General features: G+C 34.7%; 2 protein-coding genes across 23 annotated transcripts in view; both read right to left on the bottom strand.

Moving 5' to 3' along the window:
• The window catches only part of ntng1a (netrin g1a), a 249022-nt gene that overhangs the window by 155296 nt on the left and 71043 nt on the right, over positions 1 to 22683 (bottom strand). For 10 of the 22 annotated variants that reach the window (XM_087309787.1, XM_087309798.1, XM_087309789.1 and 7 more), the window contains exon 1: positions 6280 to 6447. The gene's annotated coding sequence lies outside the window, so the exon portion shown is untranslated. Of the gene's footprint in view, positions 1 to 4155; positions 4841 to 6279; positions 6448 to 8880; positions 8984 to 22683 lie in introns of those variants that run through there. The other 12 variants (XM_087309786.1, XM_087309797.1, XM_087309788.1 and 9 more) reach the window with 2 other exon arrangements.
• prmt6 (protein arginine methyltransferase 6) lies at positions 15422 to 16907 on the bottom strand. Its single transcript, NM_001163988.4, is given in 1 exon segment — positions 15422 to 16907. A coding segment is annotated over 1 exon segment (1071 nt). The 5' UTR covers positions 16825 to 16907; the 3' UTR covers positions 15422 to 15753.

Genomic DNA, 22683 nt, shown 5'->3' with positions numbered 1-22683 from the left:
TGGGTCCCCATATTTTGCTGTGTATTTAATATTTTTTCTATTACATAAGTTTGGGTGTACTAGTTTTTGAACCGTTATCGTCAGTTATTTTGTAGGATAAGCTCCAGATTTGGCTTCAGTACTGACTAATTTAATGTATATATGCACAAATATAATATTGTAAAGCTTCGTAATAAAAATATGAATTTAAAAGATCTATTTGTGAGGGGTGTCCATACATATGCTGATCATTTTAAATATGAACCAAATATAAAACACTTTTCAAATACTAATGATTACAGGCCCAGCATAAAAATAAAAAAAAAATAAAAAATTTGAAATGTAAACATTGTACATATTGCAAATTTGTCACAATGCTTTTATTCGTGTTATTCTGTATTCATCACCATAATGGTGTGTAATCTTGCACTCATGTCATTCATCCATTTTCTTTTTGGCTTAGTCCCTTTATTAATTATTGGGTTGCCACAGTGTAATGAAACGTATCCAGCATATGTTTTACGCAGCATATGCCCTTCCAGCTGCAACCCATCACTGGGAAACACCCATACACTAAGGACAATTTAGCTCACCCAATTCACCTATAACTATTTGAACTTGTGGGGGAAACCAGAGCACCCCGAGGAAACCCATGCAAACACAGGGAGAACATGCAAACTCAACACAAAAATGCCAACTGACCCAGCCGAGGGTCAAACCAGCTACCTTCTTGCTGTGAGGTGACAGTGCCCCACTGTGCCATTGTGGCACCCATTGCGCTCATGTAAATTTTGAAAAAAACAAAAAAACATAAACTATTTATTTTGTGGCACCCGCAAATAAATGATAGAGCATGATATACTGTAAAGCAATAAACTTTTTATTTTTTCCATGCAATATACACTACCGGTCAAAAGTTTAGGGGCAGTTTTTTTATTTTTATTTTTTTTCTCATGTTTTTAAAATGATTCTTATTTATTAAATGTAAAAAATAAATAAATAAATAATTAGTTAAATATTTATTTATTTACTACGTATTGTATTTCAAGAGCTCATACTTAGATATTGCTTGACAATAATAGAAGGTTTGGCATGCTGTCCTGGGAGAGAACCCTGAGCTCTAAGATAATTGAGCCCAGGGCTCCTGCCTGGTCAATAAGCATTTAAAGGGGTACAACATCAGGAAATTCTCGAGAGCTCCCCCTGGTAAAGCAGGAAAGGAGGAGTTGGGGTGGATGGGGGGATTCTTTAAAAAACGAAGATGAGCGAGTAATGTTAGTCAGGCTATTTATAGTGAGTTTAAAATGATCCGATTGGCTTACTAATGATTACGGATGGGAGACCAGCTGTGATCAACCATATCACATGCTCTTCCTGAAATTAGTTTGTGAAACTTCATGTAGTTTTAAACAAATTTTTTTTCTCCAGCCATTATTGCTTTTAATATTAGAGTGATTTCTGAAGGATCATGTGACCCTGAAGACTGGAGTAATGACGCTGAAAATTCAACATTAAAATCTGAGATAAATTATTAATTTAAATTATAAACTACTTTTGAACAGGTATTTTAAAGTGCAAAACATTTCACGTTTCATGAAATAAATGCAGCCTTGGTGAGCAGGAGAAGCTTATTTTAAAACATTTAAAAATCCTTCTGCCCCCAAACTTTTGATCAGTACAGTGTATGTTATTGTCATATTGCACAGCCCAACTTCTAACCCAAAATCCATTTCTCATGTCGTCACGTTTCTCTCTCTGTCATTCACGTCTGAGTCTGTGAAGGAGAGGGAGGTGCAGCGCTCGATGCGATCTGCGCTCCTGGGATTTCTGCGCCCGCCTGCATGGGATCAGTGATTCTACCATAAACAGCCTGCCAATATGACAGGTCTCATAAATAAACATTCAGTGCAGCAGGGAGTGAGTATGTTTTCCCTAAACATGACAGCCCAACACATACACCAACAGAGTCAGATGATCTCTGCTCTAATCCAGACTTATCCACAGCACAACCATCCACTCCTCCGTGTCACCTCAACTAATATTCAGGTGCGAGATCTTTCTTTCATCGTAATGTGTGGCAATTGCAAGCAGAAGGAGGGATGATGGCGGCATGTGACTCAGCCTGTCAGTCGACAGCAAAATCAAAGCGCAGGTTTGTCTGCTCTCCATGAGTGCTACTGAACCTGGCAGACCTCCTATCCCATAATGCAATCTGACTGTCTGCAGCAGACAGGTCTCTGGCCTTGGAAGAAAGGGATCTCCCTTAGCGCAGCTGTTAAGCCGGGCTTGACTTCTCCCTCTCTTGCTCTTCTTACTCTCTCTCTCTCTCTCTCTCTCTCTCTCTCCGGCATGTTCTGTCACTTTTTGTTCATGTGTGACGAAGCAGGCCACTTGACAGGGTGACTCCCCAACTCCAGCAATGGCATTTGTGTCGTGAAGCTTAGCTTCAAGCATTTGTTTCTCAATCTCCCCTCACAAAAGTCCCTATAAGGCGTGCGTTGTCACAGACTTTCTCCCCTACAGTCCCCTCTCCGCTCAAGATGTCACCCTCAACCGCCAAGCGCACACTTTGCTGCGACATCGGAACACGTTATGCATTATTAAATATACTTTTCCTAAAAGGCTGCTGTGGCATTCAGTTTTTTCCTCGCGATGTCAGACTGCTCAAAATATCCCACTGGAGAACGAAGCTTGAAATCATTATCTCAGGATGGTGAGAATAATTCTGCGCCGAACTAAAGCTCACAGCTCAAGTGCATGCTATTATTTCTTTTTCTGACTTCTTAGGTGACTGTTGAACTATAATGTTAGCTACAATGTCATTACTGCTGATGATGATTGATACTTCCAATTCCCACAACTCGTTGTATTACTATTTTGCCACAAAGCATGAGTCAAACGCAACCTTTATGCCTTTTCACTTCAGTGAAGGTGGAATAAGAGTGTATTCTAAAGACAATTTGCAATGCTTATAATACAAACCTTTTGTTTTATGTCTGAATATATTATGGTATCAAGGTCATTTCTTTATATGTGTGTAGAAATGACCTTGATACTATAATCTTATGGCTATATATATATAGCGATTGTTATGAACATTTAGGTTAAAATGTATATTACTGTATATTTATAAATATATATAGAGAGAGATATTTTATGAGCAACATTTAGCTTAAAATGTATATTATTGTATACACTGAGAAAATGATTCAAGATGATTGCTTGGATTTACCAGGTTTTTTTTTAAGTTAAGTGATTGTGAACAATTTATTTGGGCTAAATTTAAACAAACAAACTAAGTTGAACATTACTAAATTTAACTTGATTGTTTAATTCAACCTATTAACAGTTTTGCAGACATTTTTTCAGTGTATGGGTTATATACATTGCATGAATACATAATATAGTGTTTTTATTATTAGAAAGCATGGCACATCAGATACAACTTATAATGTATTCCTTAATTAGTTCAAATTGATCTGGTATTTTAAAACTATCCAAAAACGCTCAAAGAAACAATATCAACTGAATTATACACTACCAGCAACAAAAGTATCTAACTATATATATATATATATATATATATATATATATATATATATATATATATATATATATATATATATATATATATAACTTACAATCAAAATAAATCAGATAAAGGACATTATACCACTCTGTTAGTTATAATTAGCACTGTGTCATTAGTCTAAGTCATTCTTAGAGAGAAATGTTCTATTTCTGTAGACTGTAGTGGCTTACTTTGACGGATTAAAATCAAATTAGGACAAAGCAGGTGAAGAGTTAATCGTGCCTGAAAGCAACCTGGCCATTGAAACACGCAAATGCGCTATACGGCCGCTAGGAGGCGCTTCCATTCGCATTCCCTCATAGTAAAATCGCTGTCCAAGGTGCTGGAACCATATTCGGTTCGCCCATTTTTGCCTACTTTTATAACATTTCCCCAGGTCACACAATGTGGCTTGTGATTATGATCAGGCTAATGAGGCACAGTGTAGTTAATAGAGCAAAGATTGTTTAAAATAAAGGCTGCGGAAAGTTAAATCAGCAGCAAAGCCACATTACTAGCTCACATAACTAAATTAATAACTAACGCATGACATGAATATTCACACAAAGCCAAAGACGAACTTAGCAAAGGAAACGAATACTCACGTTAATGACACTCACTCTCGACGTGAGGGGTCCCGCTGAAGACTGGGTGTTCAACAAGTTCATGAATGACGATTGAGGATCCTCTTAAAGACGGTTTGTTAATCTTAATGTGATGAGTTCGGGGAAAAAACGCAATCCCCCACCTCCACCCGAACTAAACGGGCTGACTAAACAACGACTGAAAGGTGTCTAACGTCAATCTAATCTGTAAGTCTCGTGCCACGTCTCTCGAGACGTTACCGAAGCGGAAAATTTCGGAGGTAAACTTCAAAGCAGATGTTTCCAGAACCACTAACACGAGCACAAAATTCAACCCCTGCGTGTATCCCAAACAGAATAAACTCACAAATCCCACAATCTCTCCTTCTTCATCGTGTTTTCTTCAGTGAATCTCGTGAGTCACCTCAGAGCCAATAACCGTCCCCACTAAACTTTCAATAGCCAAGTCTCGGTTCCTTCTGACGGCTATTTTTTTTTTCAACCGCCCTATATCCCAAAACAAAGAGACTTCCTTTTTAACGAAAAAACAGCTCTTTTTTGCGATATTTGTCACAATTTCCTCGACGTTTCAGACACGAATTGTAGGCATTATAACCGCGCGCCCCAAGAAAATCCTCCCGCGCATTCCCTCACGCGCATATACAGCGAGCGTTCGGCGGGAAATGATGGCTGTGGAAGATTACGCACTTGGACACTCCACACACACTGCTTTTACACATCCACTCATCCTCTCCCCCTCTCTCTTTAAAACTCAGATGGGACTTCAGCAAAGACACAAACGGGACAGAAGACAGTCCTAACAAATAAGAGAGACGGTTTGCAGAAAGTTACCATATATATTTATATATTAGTCTGGCGTGAGGATTTCTTCACTGTAGATAGCTAGAGGGATATGCCATCCACTGGGTCCTAAAGGTAGCATTTATTTAAGAAATTAGTTACAGATTTGGTAAACAAATATATAATGGAGAGACCTATAAATAAGTAAATAAATAAAGTGATTAACAATCTCGCATTGTATATTTTAGTAATAATATTAATTAAAAATTAAATGTAAATTTAAATCAACCAAATAAAAAGTTTATTAAAATAACTAACTTAATATATACTTTATATATATATATATATATATATATATATATATATATATATATATATATATATATATATATATATATATATATATATATATATATATATATATATACACTTTATATGTGTGTGTGTCATAAAAGTTATATATTTAGCATCTAATAAATAATTTACTTTCATTAACAATTAGGAAATAAATGTATCAAGGTAAAACAAGGTTTATAAATTTAGCTGCAAAAGTGACCAAAATAATGTATACAGAATAGAAATGAATCAATTAACTAATTAATTAATAAACATTATCAGTCTGGAGAAGGTGAATCAACAATTCATTGCAAAGACAGATCTTTTTTCTTCTTCTTCTTTTCTTTCCCATGCTGTTGTAACAGTCTATAAAGTTTTTGCAAGCAAAGGCTTAATTTCAGCCAGAACCTAAGTTCAATCACCCTATTAGTATGTAATTAACTAATGGCATTTAAAACTTGCACTCCATTATATTTATGAATAGTGTGGAAAACACTCCATAACCTTCTTTTTCAACTCAAGACTGTTACTGAGCAGTGATGGCTACATATATTTATAAATAAAAGAGTGATAATAGGACTTTAAGTTCTGCTCATTTATACAGTTGCTATCAAGAGAGATTTTATGGAGAACCAATAAACTAGTTTATTGTCAGTGCGTGATATTTTACGCACTAAATGATTGTGCTTTTCATTTATTTTTTAATAAAGTCTAAAACACTAACAGTGACATCTTTCAAAAAGAGTTTCAAAAAAGCAGTGTAGCCTATACAAGAGACACAAGTGCGCAAAAGCGCATGTAGATTTTACGCACTGCAGGCTAAAACTATACATTTAAGAAAAAAAATAAACAAATTCCGTATCCAACAACAGTATTATTGTAGCGTATTTAGTAATTAAATGACGCTTCAGCCATAACATTCACATAAAGCACCTACCACACATCAAAAGTTTGATCGAGACGCACCCATTATCCATGCAAGCATTGAGATAAAATGCCTGATCTCACCTTCACGCAAAAGCTTCACTCGAAAGCGCCAATCCGAACAGTGCGATGAGATTTCATGTTGCACAGCGTTGTTTGACGGGTTTCAATCGGGACATCTTGGAGACGCGCGCAGGTGCGGAGCTGAACTCACAGGCGACCACTCCTGTCCTCGGCTCCGGGAGAATGGAGGTCTAATCGAAGGCACAAATGGCACTTCAGCGAGTCAAACAACTCAGCAAACAAATGCGACAGCGGGAAAACACTTTTCCGGCGTAGAGTTGGGTTTTTGTGAAGCCGTATTTCTTTAGGGTGGATTTGACAGGTGAGATGCATTGGGAAGGTGGGATTATGTTCAACATGTGGCGGATAGTCGTGGTCGCGACTTAAGATAATACAACGACGAATGACAATGGGATGATAATAATACAATAAAGATATATTTCAATTGCATATCAATCAAGAAAGTAAAGATTGTGTCTTTCAAATTAGTAGTCAAAATGCTTTTAAAAATCTCATTGCCAGAAAAAAAATGCTGAAAAACAAAATTAATAAATGTGGAACATAAGATTTAGAGAGAGTTGATTGAAAAAGTTGGCAAATAAAACTTAGCTACATATAATCTTGAGTTTTAGACAATTTTTTGAAGTGGGTTGTCAACTTTGTTTTTGTCATCTTATAGAAATTGTTGTTACTTGCATTAGTATATATTTATTTATTTTTATTGGTTGGTTGGTTGATTGGATACACACACACACACACACACACACACACACACAAACACACACACACACACACACACACACATATAAATATAAACTTATTTATCTATTCACATTTTAATATTATTATTTACTTATTATTCGTTTATTTTTATATTGGTTTATTGATTGATTGATTGATTGAATAATTGATTGATTGATTGATTGATTGATTGATTGATTGATTGATTGATTGATTGATTGATTGATTGATTGATTGGATATACATTTATTAGAAATTTTATATTTATCTATTTGCTTTACTATATAATTATTTACTTATTATTTATTTATTTTTATATCGGTTTATTGATTGATTATATACACTTATTGTAAATATAATATTTATTTATTTGCATTGTTATATATTTATTTATTTATTTATTATTTATTTTTATATTGGTTGGTTGATTAATTGGATGAGATTTAAAAATTGAGGTTGCAAGTCCCTTAAAATAGTTGTCCTAAAAGAAGAAGGTAAAAAAGAAGATGAAGAAGTAGTAAAAATAACATAAATAAAATAGTAACAATATATAAAATAACATAAAATAAAATAACATTAATAAAATATTAAAAAGTCCCAATCCCAAAAAAAAAACTATTTACGACATTGGATAGTGGAAAGGTTGGTATAAAATATACAGTTGAAGTCAGAATTATTAGCCCCCTTTGAATATTCTTTTTCATTTTTTTCCCAAATGATGTTTAACAGAGCATGATTTTTCACAGTATGTCTGAAAATCTTTTTTTCTTCTGGAGAAAGTCTTTCTTGTTTTATTTCAGCTAGAATGAAAGCAGTTTTATAAAAAAAATTAAAATAAATTAAGGTAAAAATTATTAGCCCCTTTAAGCTATTTCTTGATAGTCTACAGAAAAAAAAACATCGATATACAATAACTTGCCTAATTACCCTAACCTGCCTAGTTAACCTAATTAACCTAGTTAAGCCTTTAAATGTCACTTTAAGATGTATAGAAGTGTCTTGAAAACATGTAGAAAAATATTATTCACTGTTATCCTGGCAAAGATAAAAAAAAAATCAGTTATTAGATCAATTATTGTTTTTTTTTTAACTATTATGTTTATAAGTTTGTTGAAAAAATCTTATCTTCATTGAACAGAAATTGAAAAAAAAAAATAAACAAGGGGGCTAATAATTCAGGGGGGTTATAATTCTGACTTCAACTGTAGATTCTTGAGGATTTCAGTCAATGACTTGCACTATATCAAATGAGCATACTCAATATTAAAAAAAAAATGTATGAAAAAAATGAAGACAGGTGACTGCTAAACTGTTATGCTTCATTGCATGTTTAAAGAATTAGCATGTGCACATTCCTGTGACTTGCCTCTGATTCACACCTGCACATCTAAATTAGTTATGGAGAAGGAAGACACATTTTCCGTCACGGATCATTTAACCTAAAAGTGGCCAGTCATTAGTTCAGACAGGGAGGTCAAGGCACTCATTTGAAAACCTAAATGCTGCTTGAAAGAAATGAACAGAATATTAACAAAAAACTCCATTCCAACTAAAATCACCTCAGCTAATCATTATCACGTCAACAACAAACCATGAAACCCCTAAAATCCACAGTTAAGAGTATAAAGCCATCAGATATAAAACCACCAATTGTTGTGCAACTTCTAAACAATCACTTTAAAAATCAATTGATATCCTTTTTTTTTTCCACAGACAGCTAGCTCACATCCGCCGTATGTGTTTACCATTTGATATTCAGCGCAGACATGCATCTTAAAATCTATCATAAAGTTCAATAGCTTTCTGATGCTGCAATTGACACGGACAGGCAATCACGTGAACTGCATCGGCCAATAGGAGCATCCTTCAGTGCTGTCGTACCTTTCAGTTATCCGAGAATTGATGAGTGTCTCTCGTGTGGCTCATCACTGTCTTTCACATCTGAGCAGAGTATTGAGTTTCATCTGTTCCGTCCAGCGTATTTCTGTCACATGGAAAGAAATATGAAGAGAGATCACTATGAGGTGAGATGTTTCCACAGATGGTTTAACCCTTATATAGACGATAACATGTTGGATTTAGCTTAATTCTCCAGTAGGATGCAAACACTTTGATTTATTGTGACCTACAAAAACAAAATGGAAATGGAAGTTGGAGAAATGTCAATGCTTGAAACAAAAGCATAAGTAAATAAATAAATAAATTATCCTAAAATATATACTATTATGCTCATGCTGAATCATTTTTCAAACATTTTAAAATAAATATTACTATAGGCAATGGAACCAAACCAATATTGAAATTGACTTTTATTTTAATTAATGATATAATAATAATATTAATAATAATAATAATAATAATAATAATACAACCTTAATTTTGATATATATATATATATATATATATATATATATATATATATATATATATATATATATATATATATATATATATATATATATATATATATATATATATATATATATAAAGGTTGTATTATTATTATTATTGTTATTATTATTATTATTATTATTATTATTATTATATCATTAATTAAAATAAAAGGGATGAAAAGTCAATAAAATAAAGAGTTTAGATGCAAAAACATCTAAATACCGTTTGTTATTTTCTACTAAAATTAGCATTTTCTTCCGACTCTTGGTAGACCTACAAATTTTACTTTTATAGTGACAAACAAGTTATTTTCATTGGCTTTACAGTGACATACTTGAACATAAATATAGGATCCTGAGAAAAATCTTCAGTTTAGGAAAAAAATTAGAGGTTTTTGCATCTGAACTATTCATATACAGTTGAAGTCAGAATTAATAATAAAAGAATAATAAATTAAGTGCAGTTAACTTATAATGAATAGGTTTGTTCACGTTATAATATTTAAACAAGTAATCCCAACTTTTTAGCACATGAAGTTGTTAAACTAAATTGACTTACAATAATATGTATTTATAACTTTTGAGTGGTCATGTGTCAAAAGCATGTTAATGATAGAGAATGACAGAGAAATGAGGAAACAGGTGAAAGAATTAAAACTTAAGCATAATCAGACACGAGCTTAATAAATCTTAGAGCTTTTTCCAATTCTTTGACGTTCAAAATGTATAAATATATTAATATATTATAATATATTTGGGATTTTAACAATAAAAGTCTGTAAAATCTACACCATAAAATCCAACAGTCAACTTTATCAAATAAAATGAGTTTAGTTAACTCAGAATTGACTGAAAGTTATATCTACTCATTTGAATAAAGTTTTGAAATCCATATTGAAGGTAATGAGCTAAATACCTCATCACTTCAACTTAAATGGAGTAAGTTCAAAGTACTCATATGGATTGTTTTTTTTTTTAACTCAAATGGTTTATTGCAATCGGTTTCCTTAAATGGTTTGAGATGCCTTAACTTATTGGGTTTTACAGTACTCAGTTGGTTTGAGTTCTCTTCAGTTATTGTGTTTTACTGTGCTCAAATTGCTTTGTTTACTCAAATGAATTAACTTCACAGTACTCATTAGGATTTGATTTTGAACTTTATTGCTTTGTTGCAATCGGTGTCCTCAAACGGTTTGAGCTACCTTTACTTTTTGGGTTTTACATTATGTTCCACAGACAAAAATAAATAATTGAATACATTAACTAATAAATAAGAAAAATACAATTTGAAAAGATATGAGGGTTAGTTAAATCACAACTCTTTAATGTTTAATTATCCACTTAACTACCTTTATATTCTCAACTTTTCAATTTCTTCAGCTTTTAGTACAAACACATGCAACATTTATTCAAAACTCTCACATAACAGTGAATTTCTAAGAAACAGTATGCAAAGCCATCTTGTAAAATAAATCAAAGCCTTATTGGCATGTTTTAAGTCTGTTTCAATACATTAAACGCTATGTACTGTATTCATGAACAATTATATTCAAGCCCTTGCCTCAGCTTAAGTTTACTGACATGAAGTAATATTCACAGCAGCAGCAGACAATGTTCTTCCAAAACTGATCTCATCCAAAAAAAAAAAAAAAGAAACACACTCACACAAAACCTCCAAGTAAACATAATAACGGCTCAAAATTAAAATGAGTTTTTAGCTGCTCTTGATTAAATCGACTGTAAAGTTTTTTTTTAAGGGAAGATTTCACACCACCAGAGACCTCCTGTCTCTGTGGCTTATTTTACTATGCTAATGAAAGCAAACCGGCCTGCTAATGATAATGATGACAAATTGTCACTTGGCCATGGAGATCAGCCCACCGCCTTGGGATCATCTGGTCTTCTAAATTAGGATTTGTCAATATCAGGCTTCCAATTTGTCTTCTCACGGATCAAAAATATTGGTTACTGTAACTGGCAGGCGGCAAATGATTTCTTCTGGTTTATTTACAGTAACATCATTAACATATCAGTGGGATGTATTGGATAAAATGATATGCCTTTGTGGATGAAACTCATTGAGGCTGTCTAGGAGACAGAGACGCAGCTCATTTAATTTGCCCCTTACTGTCTACACAGCTATTAATAGGGGGATTCAATTAGATGCATTGAATTCTTAAATACTGGGAGATATTTTCATCTATTGGTGTTAAATAGAAATCAAGCGAGGCTCTGAAAGCAAATTGTTCAAATCATCATGACATTACAACATGAGCTTGCATATGTAAATCAAGAAATGACTTTGCTACAGATCCCTGGTGAATTTAAGAAGCTTTTGTTTATTTTATTTTATTCAAACGGCTTATGTGATTAAAGAATAGTTCACACAGAAATCAAAATGTACCTCTTTTACTAACTGTAAATGCACCTTGAGAGGCATCCCCCAAGGGGTATGAATATCTGTGTGGCTTTAAAGTGAATAGTCAAAATTATTAGTTCTACAGTGAAATGTTAATGATTTTTAAAATATTTCCCAATAATGTTTGTTTACAAGGTACATTGCAAGTAGGGCTACACAATACATAATTTCCATCAATATAGCAATGTGTGTTTCTGCAATAGTCACATAGTAGAATATGCAATGTTGAGTTGAGCTTATAGTTTGTAGTATAGCAAATTGCAATACATGAGATTTGAGAAGTTATAGCAAAATATAAATATAACAAGAGTAAAATTTTATCATTTGTATTAGTTTAAAAGGCATTTTCAGAAAGTGCAGCACATAGGTCTCAAACTCAATTCCTGGAGGGCTGCAGCTCCTAACAGTTTTGCTCCTACCCTATTCTAAGACAGCTGATCCAGCTAATCGAGGTGTTTAAGAGTAGTCTTGAACAGCTTGATTAGTTGGGTCAGGCGTGTCTGATTAGGGTTGGAGCAAAACTGTGCAGAGCTGCGGACCTGCAGGAATTGGGTTTGAGACCTAGGGTGTAGAGCATTCGGCACAATAATGCACCACATTTGTAACTTTAATGAAGAATAATTGTACTGAATTATTGATACAATGACCGACTCTGCGTTAATTACGGGGGTCAATCCCCCAAACCCCCCTATAAAGCTGTGGTCACACTGCACTTTTCGCCCCATTGACTTCCATTGATACGCATGCGAATGCATCAGACTGGAAACGCAAGCTCCTGCAGCAGGTTTCACAGGTCACTGCGTTGGAAAGTTCAAGCTTGTTGAACTCTGACCTAACGAAATTGCATCATATGATTACATGAGACCAATCGAAGATCAAACATGACCTTTCTGAACAGAAATTTAAAACATGTATCAATCGCTGGCTTTTTTTTTTATGTCTAATCATCTTGTTTAATCCTGCCCTTTTTCGCAGCACCGTACGACAATATTACGCACACACAAACGTGTCACTGCAGTATAATTCGCACTGGTTAAAACTATGCACCATTTACTGTGGTCCTGAAATGCATTTATTATGTACCGTAAGTATTAAGGGATAGTTCACTCCAAAATGACAATTGTGTCATCGTTTGCTCATGCTTCATTTGCTCAAAATCTATTTTAGGTTGGTGTTCTGTCAAACACAAAAGACATTTTGAAAATTGCTTAATTTAAATTTAATTTTTTTAAGTCAATAAGTCTCTCAGAAATCAGCATTTTTCACAATATCTTATTTTGTGTTCAACACAAAACAAAAAAAATAAAAAATAAAAACTCATTAAGGTTAAAAACCACTGGAAGACTAAATGATGTGGCAATTTTTATTTATGGCTGAACTTTCACTTTAACACCATTTTGCTATTGGCAAACTATTATTTGTAAGTAAAGTTAAATGTGCATGGAAAGACCAGTAAAAATACACTTTTGAGCTTTATCTTGGTGAAAACTGTTGCTTGCCAAACTGCTAACAATATTCCAAAAACATCATTAAATAAGTTCTAAACAGTGGACCATATTCCATCCATTTCTCTTACTACAATAACATAGATTTAAGCTGAGCAATCCCAATAAGTGGGCTGCCAAGCAAAAACAGTATTACTGGGGGTAAAAAATGTATTAGTTGTATGGTAAAACTATTTTATGGAATTATTTATACAACACAGTGATATCTGTTTTGCCAATTCAGTAATATAACAGCATATTAGGGCATATAAGTGTCAGACTAAAAATAAAACAATATCTTGTTCACTGGTTGGCTGACAAATCTAATTAGTCAAATTCCCAGCCTATTTGCAAGACTTTTTGTGTTTGTTTTAATGGTGCCCTTTAAATGTTGACTATACCAGTAACTTTGAAACTACTGTGCATGTCAACGGTCCGTGTGGACTGTTAGATTAAGTTCGATTTAAGGAAGATAAAATTCCAAGTATTAGAGCTGCACAATATATAGTTTCATCATCGATATCCAAATGTGTAAATCTGCAATAGTCACATTGCAGGATCTGCAGTGTCAAGATGGGATTATAATTAACCAGAAAACACATGTCCTTTGCGAAATCGTTGCAAAGTTTAACTCATATAATAAATTAAAAGTTTTTTTAAGGTCTGTGACTAAGATTTTAAGGAAATTTAAACCTTTGGTCACAAGAAATTATGGAGTTTGCAGCATTAACAAAGATAAATTTAGTTAAATTATTTAATAAATTTTTTTTTTTTACATTTGATTATTGAATTTCTGTACTTCAATAATGTTAAACTTCAACTGAAAACTATAAAGCACAGTTTATTTCATTTTTATCTGTGTTCTGTTGTTTTCATCTGTGCTTTAATCTATTTAATATGTATAATTTTCAGGCTCATAGCCAGCCCATTAAAAGGGGTGGTGCTTTTTCTAAAACGTTGGCCTTTTTGCAGTTATTTGCCTCATTTTCTTTTAAATTATGAGGTTCAAATACTGCATCGTAGTGGCATTTTCGACTCTATTTTTTGCTGGATCAGCTCGTCGGATGGATATTATAATAACTACACTTTATGATGCAACAAAAGTATTCCTTACGTTTAGTTTGCCAATGTGCTTGCTTACTATACTATTTTACCACAAAGTGTTTATTTCCAAACGTGCATTTAAACTGTAGGTTTGCAGTTTTATAAATAATTATGAGCGTAGAATTTGTTTTAATTAAATACATTGAACAAAACATACAGTAACTAAAAGTTACATTTGTCTATATAAAACTGCTGTTATTTTCACAATTTATGATGTCATACTGTCAGAAATGGGACAAATGAGCTCGTACAGCAACAAAATTCTGGACTTTGTCAGTAGGGGGGTTGGTCTTTCAAACCACCTGAACCCCCTCTGGCTACAGGCCTTATATTGTATAGTTTATGCAGATGCACTCCCTTACAAATGATTCCAATTAATAACATACCTGCATGCAGAAATGAATGGGGCCAAGCAGTCCAGAGGCCAAAAGCATCAAGTTTAGTAAGGAGCATCAGACTAAGTGAAGCAATGAGTTTTTGAATACATTTTAAATAATGTAATGGTCGATGGACAAAATGGTTGACCTGGAAAAATCAGACATCGTCCGACACGTTATGCTCCGCCAGGTGTATAGATTTTATACATTTTGAAAAAAGGATTGAGATGTTATAAGCAAAAAAACGAACCACTGGGGAAAGTGCACTGAAATGCAGCAGCTAATCTCTGACCATGCTTGTCTTAACACATTTTGGTGTGAATAAATCAATGCGTTATGAAGAAAACAAGTCAATTTTTGCAAGGTCTATGTTAAATATGTTCGCTAGTTAGTCGAAAACACTTGGTCTAAACAACTTGAATTCCATAACTTTTGGTCATGGTACGTAGATCATGTGATTCAATTTTGGTGAAAATCAGACAAATAAGTTTTTTAAAAACCATCAAAATATTAAAATGTCAGATTTTTCCAATATCGTGCAAGCCCTACTAAGATTTTATAAACGTTGGCACTAAAATGATTCAATCACATATGGACTCTAACTATTTCTGTTCTTTCTTTAAACACAAAACAATATCACAGGGCTTTACCAAGCACGATTTATTTTTTATTAACTCTTCTCATGTGCTGTCATCAGACAGAAGTTGAAACCGTTTTTTTCCCCAGACACTTAACATACAACTCCAAGAAAGCATACTTAAAAAAATAATTTAGCGTCATTCTGTATGAAACCAAAAGGGAAAACAAACAATCCAAAAGGAATGCTAATTAATTATTGTGAACAGAAGACTCTACTATTGGATGAGAGGAAATTAATTTCAGTGTCATATTGTTCCTATATAATCACTGATTGCAAATTCCATTAGCATTCCTTTGTGTTTGACCAGGGAAATAACTAAAACATTTATATGTTGTGTTTATTTAACTTCTAAATACTGGTCAGGAATAGAAAAGCTTTTGGAGTGCTTTTTCTGTTCACCTATCACATAGTCCACGCGGATGCATATGTGTCTCGAGTTCTCCTCAGAGGGATACAAACTAATCTCGCCCTCGACTTTAGTGTCCTGCATCACGTCCACAGCATCGTCCAGATACAGCACAGCCTGTTTCCAGTGGGTCTCTGCTTTGAACGGGGATGTGGAGAGCACCAGGGCCTTCTCCTCCTCGGCTGGGAAAGTCACAGTGAACCACACGCAGAAGGCGTGGATGGAGGACGAGCCGAAGCACACACAGCTGAACGAGCCGTTCACATCCCGGAGCTGCTCGAGTGTGACTGTGTTCAAGTCCAGCTCGGCGAATTTGCATGGGTGGGAAAGCACATCCTCCACGGTCACCGGATTCACGGTGATGTCTTTGTTCATGATGCACTTCCTGGCGAAGTCGGTCATGCAGGACATGTCCACGCCGTACTGTCCTTTAACGGTGCTCCAGAAATCCAGCCTGCCCTCCACCACTACGTCGTTGATGGGAGCGAAGTAAAGATCCGCGCGGCTCGGCAAAATGAGGCCGCCGGGTTTGAGCCACTTATCCCGGGCAAAGATGACAGAGTTCAGCATGGATTCGTGGAGGAGCGCGTAGCCCATCCATTCACTGACTATCACATCCACCTTTTCGGCTAGTTCGATCGTCTCTAGTGTTGATTTAATGACTTCGATTCTGTCCTCCATCTGATTCAGTTTTACGATTTTCACAGCCTGGTCGGCAATCGAGCTCGCTTCCACCGCATACACCTTCCTGGCTCCTGCCTGGGCGCAGAATAAGCTCAAAACGCCGGTACCGGCTCCCACATCTAGCACCACTTTCCCCTCTATTGACTTACTGTTTTTAAAAATGCCCATTCTGTAGGTGTTCGTGCGCACCGTGTCTGCAATCATCTCTTCGTGTATGGTGACATCGGAGTAGCTGTCAAAGTACATGTAATCCTCTGTACTTCTGTCTAATTTTCGTTTCTTGGTAGCGTGCTGTGACATTTTACACAAGTTGGCCATGCGTCTTTAGTTTTTCCACCAAGTCGCTTCCGTTTCTGAAAGGCTTTCTGGGAGATGTAGTTTTTGAACACGCACTGTTCAACGAGCAGAACGACAGTTGGTTTCGAAATGAACTACATATCCCGTGAGCCACTGGGAATCCTTAATAGAACATGTTTTAATGTTATTTACAAAGAAAAATAAATAAAGCAGGGGTGGATCTGACCCCCAAGATAATAATCATCACCTTGCGTGGGACACCCATCCCATCCTCGTCCCCATACGAAAACGTAAAAGGCATTTTTATGGTTTCTAGTAGGCTATAAAATACAGGAGGAAGACTTATCTAATCTTTATTCGGGCAAAGAAATGTTTCAGGACAGGTGTTATTCGGGCAAAGAAATGTTAATTGCAGGCTCTCTTTAAAAGATGTCATTTGCTCGTTTTCACACACAAAAAGTTTGCAAATTGTATACCAAAATGCAATATATTTTATTAGTAATTGAATTTTTGAAAAAGTCTCAAATTAAAAACAGAAAGAATGACTTTGTTAGATTTTGCTAGATTTCATTTCATTTTTTTTCGTCTTCTGTTAGTTGTGTCTTATGTAACATGCATTTCAGGTTTTAACATCTTTGCTGTCCTAAAGATTAATTGTAGGCTACTGCCCTTTGCGTGCGAAGTGCTTGGCAAAAAAAAAAAAAAAAAAAAACATAAATAAATAAAATAAAAGTGACCATTTTTGCCAGTAATTTAGTTTTAATATATTTTTATATTAACCATTAAAAACAAACAATTCCCAGAAATGAGTAATAAACTACTTTTGTAATAAATTTGACTTTGAAAAGCATAGCAGTTTGTCTGTTTAATCATTCCTGTCCCACATCCTGTAAAAGGTCTCAATTATGTTGTCTATTTGTTTATATATATATATATATATTATTTATTATATATATATTTATAAAACCTTGTCATAAAACGCCAGTACATTTTCAGTCTTATATATGATAATCATATTATAATTTTATTATATTTTATTTTTATTATATTTCTTAAAACTACTAAAATGTCAATAACTCACTTTGTTAAACTGTAGGGTTGAATTTTCAACATCAAAAGTGGACAAAGCAGAAATTATCAACCCCTAAAATGAAATTCACAGCCATAAATAAATGGATAACACTTGTGATTCACAAAATACAAAAACCCAGAATTAGCAGATATTTACCTTCTACTAAATTATTTATTCACATTTATTCACATTTGCATAATTTGTTTTAAAATGATTTCTATTTGTTTTAATGTGATTTGTTATTTTTTAATCAAATTTTGTACAATTTATATGGATTATTTTATTATACTGTATTAATTATTGTATTATGGGGATTATATAATTTTGTTTTAATTAATTAATGTGTTCATTTATTTGTCTTAAGTCAAAATTAATTATTATTTTCATTGGACTTGTTAATTTATTAATTTTTTGTTAAAGGATTATTTAATTATGCATTTATTTTTTCAAAAAGGTTATAAATGTTGTGACAAAACCTCCTTTTTTTCAGAACAAATAAAACTAATTATGTTCATCCTATTTGTTTTAGGTGTCGAGTTAGTGTACTTTAAATAGGCCATAATTATTATTTTTTTGTAAACAATATTTAAGAGAGAGACAGACTGAGGAGGCAGTGCATCTGATAATTACTTGAAGTGACAAAAGACATACCAATTATAATCAATCCTATTCTAGACCAAATGCACCACTAACACTTGTATGTCACCACACATCCATGCGGTTATTTAAGTCAATCCTGCATGCTGGCCTACACAAATAAGTGGATTAAGTGTGATAAATTTTCATATTTTTTCAGAGTGTGTGTCTATCGTTGTTGTCTGCCTGTTTGGCAGTAGTTCCAGGACAGCTGTTTAAACTGACTGTGCCCAGCTGTAGCCGTACTAACATAACACCAGGGCTCCGTCTGAGCCAAACCGCATTTTCCACCATGACGGATAGCATGATCTGCTTTTAACCTTAATAAAATAGCACTGCCTCACCCTCGGCCGTCACTCTCCCGGCGCACGCTAAAGGCTACACACTGACAGCAGGCTATTCCTCTTGAATACAGTGTGTTTTATGATTTCTTTTGCTTTTATCTGTGGTGATAAATGTTCAGGGTTGGATTAGATCTGCCCTTTTTTTCCAGCATTGTCCCCAGATTGAACTCATGGAGTGAGAAGTCGACAGGGGAAAACGGTGCACACTTGTTTTTCTTTGCAAACACACATTTAATATTAAATTTTAAAAAAGCATGCGGGGAAAATGAAGTATGTGTGGTGTGAATGGGAATTATGTATTTTTGCTGAAATAAAGGTAAAATAATGGGATGGGGTAAAATTAAAATTTGCCATATTCCTTTTTAATGCATTTTATAGATAATACGTTAAACAATTTATCTATAGGATTATTGTGCATGTTATTTTTGAAAGAAATTCAAAAATAGGTTTTGTGTAGAGTTCAGAATCCATTGTTTTTAGCGACACCTTGGGCCATTAAGTGAACTGCAGCCAGTAACTTGTTTCTCACCATAGATCAGGGGTCACCAATCCTGGTCCTGGAGGGCCGGTGTCCCTGCAGGGTTTAGGTCCATCTTGCCTCAACACACCTGCCTGGATGTTTCAAGTATACCTAGTAAGACCTTGATTAGCTTGTTCAGGTGTGTTTGATTAGGGTTGGAGCTAAAATCTGCAGGACACCGGCCCTCCAGGAACAAGTTTGGTGACCACTGCCATAGATATTTACAGTAGATGTCGCCTACGCTATTGGTGTCTATATTGAAATGAATGCGTCAATAGAGCCACCATTTTAGTACAGGGTAGCGCTACTTTGAAATGAAAGTGGGATCAATGTGTAGTGGAGGACTGGCCATCCGGAGCCATTTATATACACACATATATACGTATACAGTATATCTATGATCGGAAAGTTTCCCGCTGGTCAGTATACAAATATATTTTCAAATTACAAAAAATTATAATTTTAATTCTACCTGTTCAATTTGATCTAATTTAAGTCCTGAAACACACTTCCTCTCCTGCTTTCACTTCTAATTCTAACTGAGGTAGCAATTAATTTGAGAATGAATCTCTGTTATGAACGACTCGTTCACTATCTGACAATAATGCAAGCGCCGCAGCATCTTGTTGTCATATTTTATTTACATTGTGTTCTGATTTTATTCAACCAAATTAGCAAAAGCCTAGTATTTAGTGCAAGTTTCTGCTGCTTTGCCCTTTGATCAGTGCACTGTGACTGTATTATCATCAGTAACCTTACTCGTTGAGCACACAAGTTCATAACACACAAAATATCAAATGAAATCTTATATGAAATGTTCTGTTTTTATGCTTTGTTTTCTTTGTTTACTTGTTACTGCACCCGTACACAGCGGTAAAGTCCACCATATGTTCATATTGGCTTTAGTCTTGACTAATGCGGTTGAGCAACATTTGTCCTGTGAGCCCTGTACAAATGTGGCGGTGCTATTGACGTATTCTTAGTGACCGTATGCAATATCTAGTGTATACATCTATGGTTTCTCACGCTCAAACGTTTGTTCAATGTGATTCACTACCACAACACGTTCATTCATTCATTCATTTATTCAATTTCTTTTTGGCTCAGTCCCTTTACTCATCAGAGGTCAACCACAGCGGAATAAACTGCCAACCTATCTAGCATATATTTTTTGCAGCAGATGCCATTTCAGTTGCAACCCATGACTGGGAAACACCCATCATTCCCACACGAAGGCTATAAACAATTTAGCTTAACCAATTCACCTATAGCACAAGTCTTTGGACTTGTGGGGGAAACCGGAGCACTCGAAGGAAACCCACGCGAACATGAGAACATGCAAACTCCACATCGAAATGCCAACTGATCCAGCCAAGGCTCGAACCAGCAACCGTTTTGCTATGAGGTGAAAGTGCTACCCACTGTGCTACTGCGCTGCCCTTGTGTTCTTTCATTAGAATTAAAAAGTATTGTTTAGACATGTACAAATGAAAAGGAAAAAAACAACAGCTGTGAAAAAACTTTGACATCATCTATATACAAGCCACAATACAGCCATTTTATTCAAAAGTCATTTAAAAGGATGCTACAGTGGCTTTTAATATTTATTGGAATTTAATATGTCGTCACTGTGGCTCATTGAGTAGCACGACCACCTCACAGCAAGAAGGTTGCTGGTTCAAGCCTTGTGGAGTTTGCATGTTCTCCCTGTGTTGGCGTTGGTTTTTGTCAGGTCATCCGCTATGTAAAACATATGCTGGATAAGTTGGTGGTTCATTCTGCTGTGGGGACCCCAAATTAATAAAAGGGACTAAGCCGAAATGAAAATGAATGAAATATAATAAGTTTGATGTCTTGTGTTGCAAATCTAGTGATGCAGGCAATGAAGATTCTCTCTCGCTAATCAATATCTGAGTCACATTTAAGTATTGATACAGATCTTCCCTCAGACACCAACCATCAACCCCCAACCCCCCCCCCCCCCACCCACCTCCAGCTCTACAGTTCGCGATTCCCCCGATCCCCATTGACTCCTCCCCCCCCACCCCCCAACCCTCCACTCCCAAGTTAACTTAATTGTCTTTACAAATTTAAGTGGATTGAACACAAAACAACTAAAGGTCGGCTAACACTGTGAGATTTTTTATAATCCTGAACAATTGTATGTCAGACTGCACACATATGGCTCTCATGTCACACTGTAAGATCTCAGCTGTCATAATGTCAGACTAAACGACAATGAAGATGTGCCTGACATGAAAGAAAATGACTCCGAAGTTTTACGTTCTGAACTGATTCCTCACAACAGACGTAAACAATCTGTAGAAGCAATTTTGCACACATTGTGTGAGCAGGGCTTCAGTTGTCCCAAAATATCTTAAGTGGTTTGAGGAAGCAGAAAAAGGCTTTTTTTTTTAAATGGATTTCATAAAAGTTGGAGATATTCTTTTTTTTTTTTCTTAAAGGGAAAGTTGACCAAAAAATTTAAATTATATCATTATTTATTCTCATGTCTTCTTAAACAATACACTTTTTTTAGTGGTTACTGGCACCCATCTATTGTAAGAAAAAAGTAAAAGGATTTCAGATACCAGCATTTTTCTAAATAGCTCCTTTTTTTAAAAGAAGAAACTCAAATAAAAAGGTAAAAGTGAGTAAACAATGGCAGAATACATTTTTTTGGGTGAACTATCCCTTTAAGCTACATGCTGCTGATAAAAAGCGATTAATACGGTACATACAAATTCTAACATATAGCTGCTGTATAGAAAAAATAGATTGTACAGTTTAATCAAAATCTAGTGAAAATGACAGACTTATCCAATCATTTAGTGTGGTGTAAGCCTGTAAGCTCACATTCATCAGCCTCTCTTTCCAAATTCAACTCATAAAATCCAATCAACGATAATGAAGAAAATCAAGTCTCTGCCCTACTTTTCTTCTTTTTTTTCTTTTTAATAAACTGTTGCTTAAATATCACAATTCATAGAAACTAACAATTTTATTGTTTTTCAAGGGACAGTTCACCTAAATAGGAAAATTCAGTCATCATATACTTTTTTTCATTTAGAGTTTTTTAGTGAGTAAATGGTAAGTAAATAAACCTTTTGGCTGAACTATCCCTTTAATTATTTATTTTCTTTGGCTTAGTTTCTTTATTCAACACGGGTCAAGCGGAATGAACCACCAACTTATCTAGTATATGTTTTACAAAGTGGATGCTCTTCCAGCTGCAACCTAGTACTGGGAAACATCCATACAAACTCATTCACACATACACTATGGCAAATTTAGTTTATTCAATTTAC

The sequence above is a fragment of the Danio rerio genome, chromosome 24 (assembly GCF_052040795.2).
Source record: "Danio rerio strain M-AB ecotype USA chromosome 24, GRCz13ab, whole genome shotgun sequence".
Classification (NCBI taxonomy): Eukaryota; Metazoa; Chordata; class Actinopteri; order Cypriniformes; family Danionidae; genus Danio; species Danio rerio.
This window is presented reverse-complemented; position numbering and strand designations above follow the sequence as displayed.